General features: G+C 34.9%; 1 protein-coding gene across 3 annotated transcripts in view; it reads right to left on the reverse strand.

The window, feature by feature from the left end:
- Positions 1–987: 987 nt before the first annotated feature.
- LOC119590191 (lactosylceramide 4-alpha-galactosyltransferase-like) overlaps positions 988–2,772 on the reverse strand; it is a 48,463-nt gene continuing 46,678 nt past the window's right edge. For all 3 annotated transcript variants that reach the window (XM_037938983.1, XM_037938984.1, XM_037938986.1), the window contains exon 8: positions 988–2,373. In XM_037938983.1, the coding sequence (XP_037794911.1) occupies positions 2,087–2,373 (287 nt within the window). In that variant the 3' untranslated portion in view covers positions 988–2,086. The remainder of the gene's footprint in view (positions 2,374–2,772) is intronic.

A 2,772-nucleotide genomic window follows, 5' to 3' on the forward strand; every position in this document is an offset into this window, starting at 1 on the left:
GATGATGATAATGATGATAATAATAATAATAAATTACAATAGTAATGTTGAAAAATATAATAATAATAATGATAATAATAATAATAATAATAATGATAATGATAGCAATAACAACGAAAATTGCAGTAATAATAATGACAATAATAATGAAGACGATGATAAAAATAGCAATGAAAATATAGCGATAATAAAGACAATAAATTGATTATGATAATAATTACCAACCATGAACATCTTTACACTTGATTTTGTTATCATTTTACACAATTAATATTTGGTCAAAAAGTGCTTTGAGCTTCGAACAGCAATATACTTGAGGTTTGTTCAGGTTGAAAATCAAAATCGCATGGAAAATGCTAAAGTGAACATTTCTGTCTGTTCTCATTTCCACATGTGATTAAAATAAAATTAGTGAGGAAGAATTATATATACAGCTTATATATATATATATATATATATATATATATATATATATATATATATATATATATATATATATATATATATATATATGTATTTATATATATATTGTGTGTGTGTGTGTGTGTGTGTGTGTGTGTGTGTGTGGTGTGTGTGTGTGTGTGTGTGTGTGTGTGTGTGTGTGTGTGTGTGTTATGTGTGTGTATATATATATAATATATATATATATATATACATATATATATACATATATATATATAACATGGAGAAATTTAAGTGAAAATTGAGAACATTTTTGTCTTTTCTCAGTTCGACATCCGATTTTTTTTTCTAATTTAGAAACGAATAACTATACATATAGTTTATATTAAAAAAAAAAAAAAAAAAAAAAAAAAAAAAAAAAAAAAAAAAAAAAATATATATATATATATATATATATATATATATATATATAATATATATATATATATATATATATATATATATATATATTATGTAGCTTTTCGAAAGCGCAAATAATGGCAAACCTAAAATGATAAATACAACAATAATACTGATCTTTTGTTCTTAATGCCAAGTTCCTGCAGTAGAAATGAGTAAATCAATATTTCTTCCATTCGACAGCGCGTATGAGAACCCCTATTGATACGAGAACGTGGAGACTGCGACCTGGTACTTCCGAGGAAGAAAGAAAAGACAACGTAAATGCATTTCAAGTATAAAGTAAAATGCCGTTTCGTTCATATTTGGCTTCGGTTCACAGATCACTCGAACGTGCGGTTCATACAATATTCACACTTTGTTGCATGTTCGAATTAGTTTAACCCCAATCGTAGCCTCGAATTGAGGTTTCAGTCTAAACATCCACTGTACAATTCTCATAAAAACGGTCTTGTCTTATATAATTAAAGAATGATGATAAATTGTCATATTTCTGTTCACTTTCACTCACAGCACGAATCTTGAATATAAATAATACTACAAGAAATATAAAATATCTTACTTTATAAATAGTTTCTTGATACTTTCCAGTATAAATGTCAGTGATCATTAGATGAACAATAAGATGTGCATGGTAGATTGTCACTGAGAGAATACTTGAGGTTATGGTATCACTTTTAAGACGATTTCCATGACTGCAAGTTCGTCTTCCAAAAGAACAAGAACAAATAATAACACTAGTTGCATTTCGTCATGGATGCTTATAGGAAACCTTGGGACTGAAGATTTTTTTCTTAAAATATCCCTCTTTACGTATTATCAATCAAAATAGATATATCTCATTCCTTTTTCATTAAGATAGGCCTTTACTTTTGATATGATATGGAACCAATAATTAACAATATGGGAACTTACGCCACTAGCCCGCTAGTGAGCGAGAAATATAAAAATTCATCACTTAGTCTGACTTGCGTTGAGTTGCAAGTTCGCTGCACAACAAGAGAAAAATGATTAAAGGACAAACCCATCCAGACTTTGATTGCCAATGCGCAGTGTCTTATAATGATTATTTATGTGGGGAATAAAGTTTTCCAACCGGAGATTACTCGAATTACTTTACTTTCTTTTTTTCTTTTTAAATGCCGACAACAAGTTCTTTGTTGTACACTGTTGGAAGTTCCGTGACATCGACGCAAAAGCACTTCGGCCCCGCCGCCGCCCGCGCTCACACGCCCTGGCCTCGCTTCGCGGAGCCGTTCCTCGCTTTCTTCTTCTGTAAGTGGTCCTTGAGTTTCCGAATCTGCCTCACGGTCGCATACACCTTCGGGCAGTTCCTCTTGGAGGTCCTGTCCACGACCGAGCCGTCGCCCGGGTGCAGGGGGGCCCCTCGGCTGAACTTGTTCCACAGGTGGATGCCGACGGTGTCGTGGGGCCACGTCCAGGTGGTGCTTCCGCCGGAGACGAACAGCTCTTCCCAGCGCTTCCAGTGGAGAGGGTAGAAGGTGGCGGGGGCTGTGGAGTAGCACAGATATGTGAGATATCGACCAGTATAGGTATGGTTACTTATAAAGTCACTTATGTTAGTTTACTTTAATCGTACCATGCATGTCATTTTAGCATCTGGGTAAATAGGCCAGTACTGATGTCACCTGAAGTCTATTCTCCTACATATAATGCAGCCCTGATGACCGTCAGCCCTCCTCCCGCAGGTGTTTCACCCATACTTTTCCCTCCTCCTCTGTCTCCCTGCTGCCTGTCTGCTTCTGCGCTTGGTCGCCACGTTGTGAATAATAATTGCTTGTTCCCACAGAAAGTGTCTGCCGCTGCCCCGATTTTATACTCCATACCTATCAGGAAGCAGGTCTACTTTACCTTCACATAGGAAATGGAACTCGTTAAACAATCTCGCTC

The sequence above is a fragment of the Penaeus monodon genome, chromosome 26 (genome assembly GCF_015228065.2).
Source record: "Penaeus monodon isolate SGIC_2016 chromosome 26, NSTDA_Pmon_1, whole genome shotgun sequence".
Lineage (NCBI taxonomy): Eukaryota > Metazoa > Arthropoda > Malacostraca > Decapoda > Penaeidae > Penaeus > Penaeus monodon.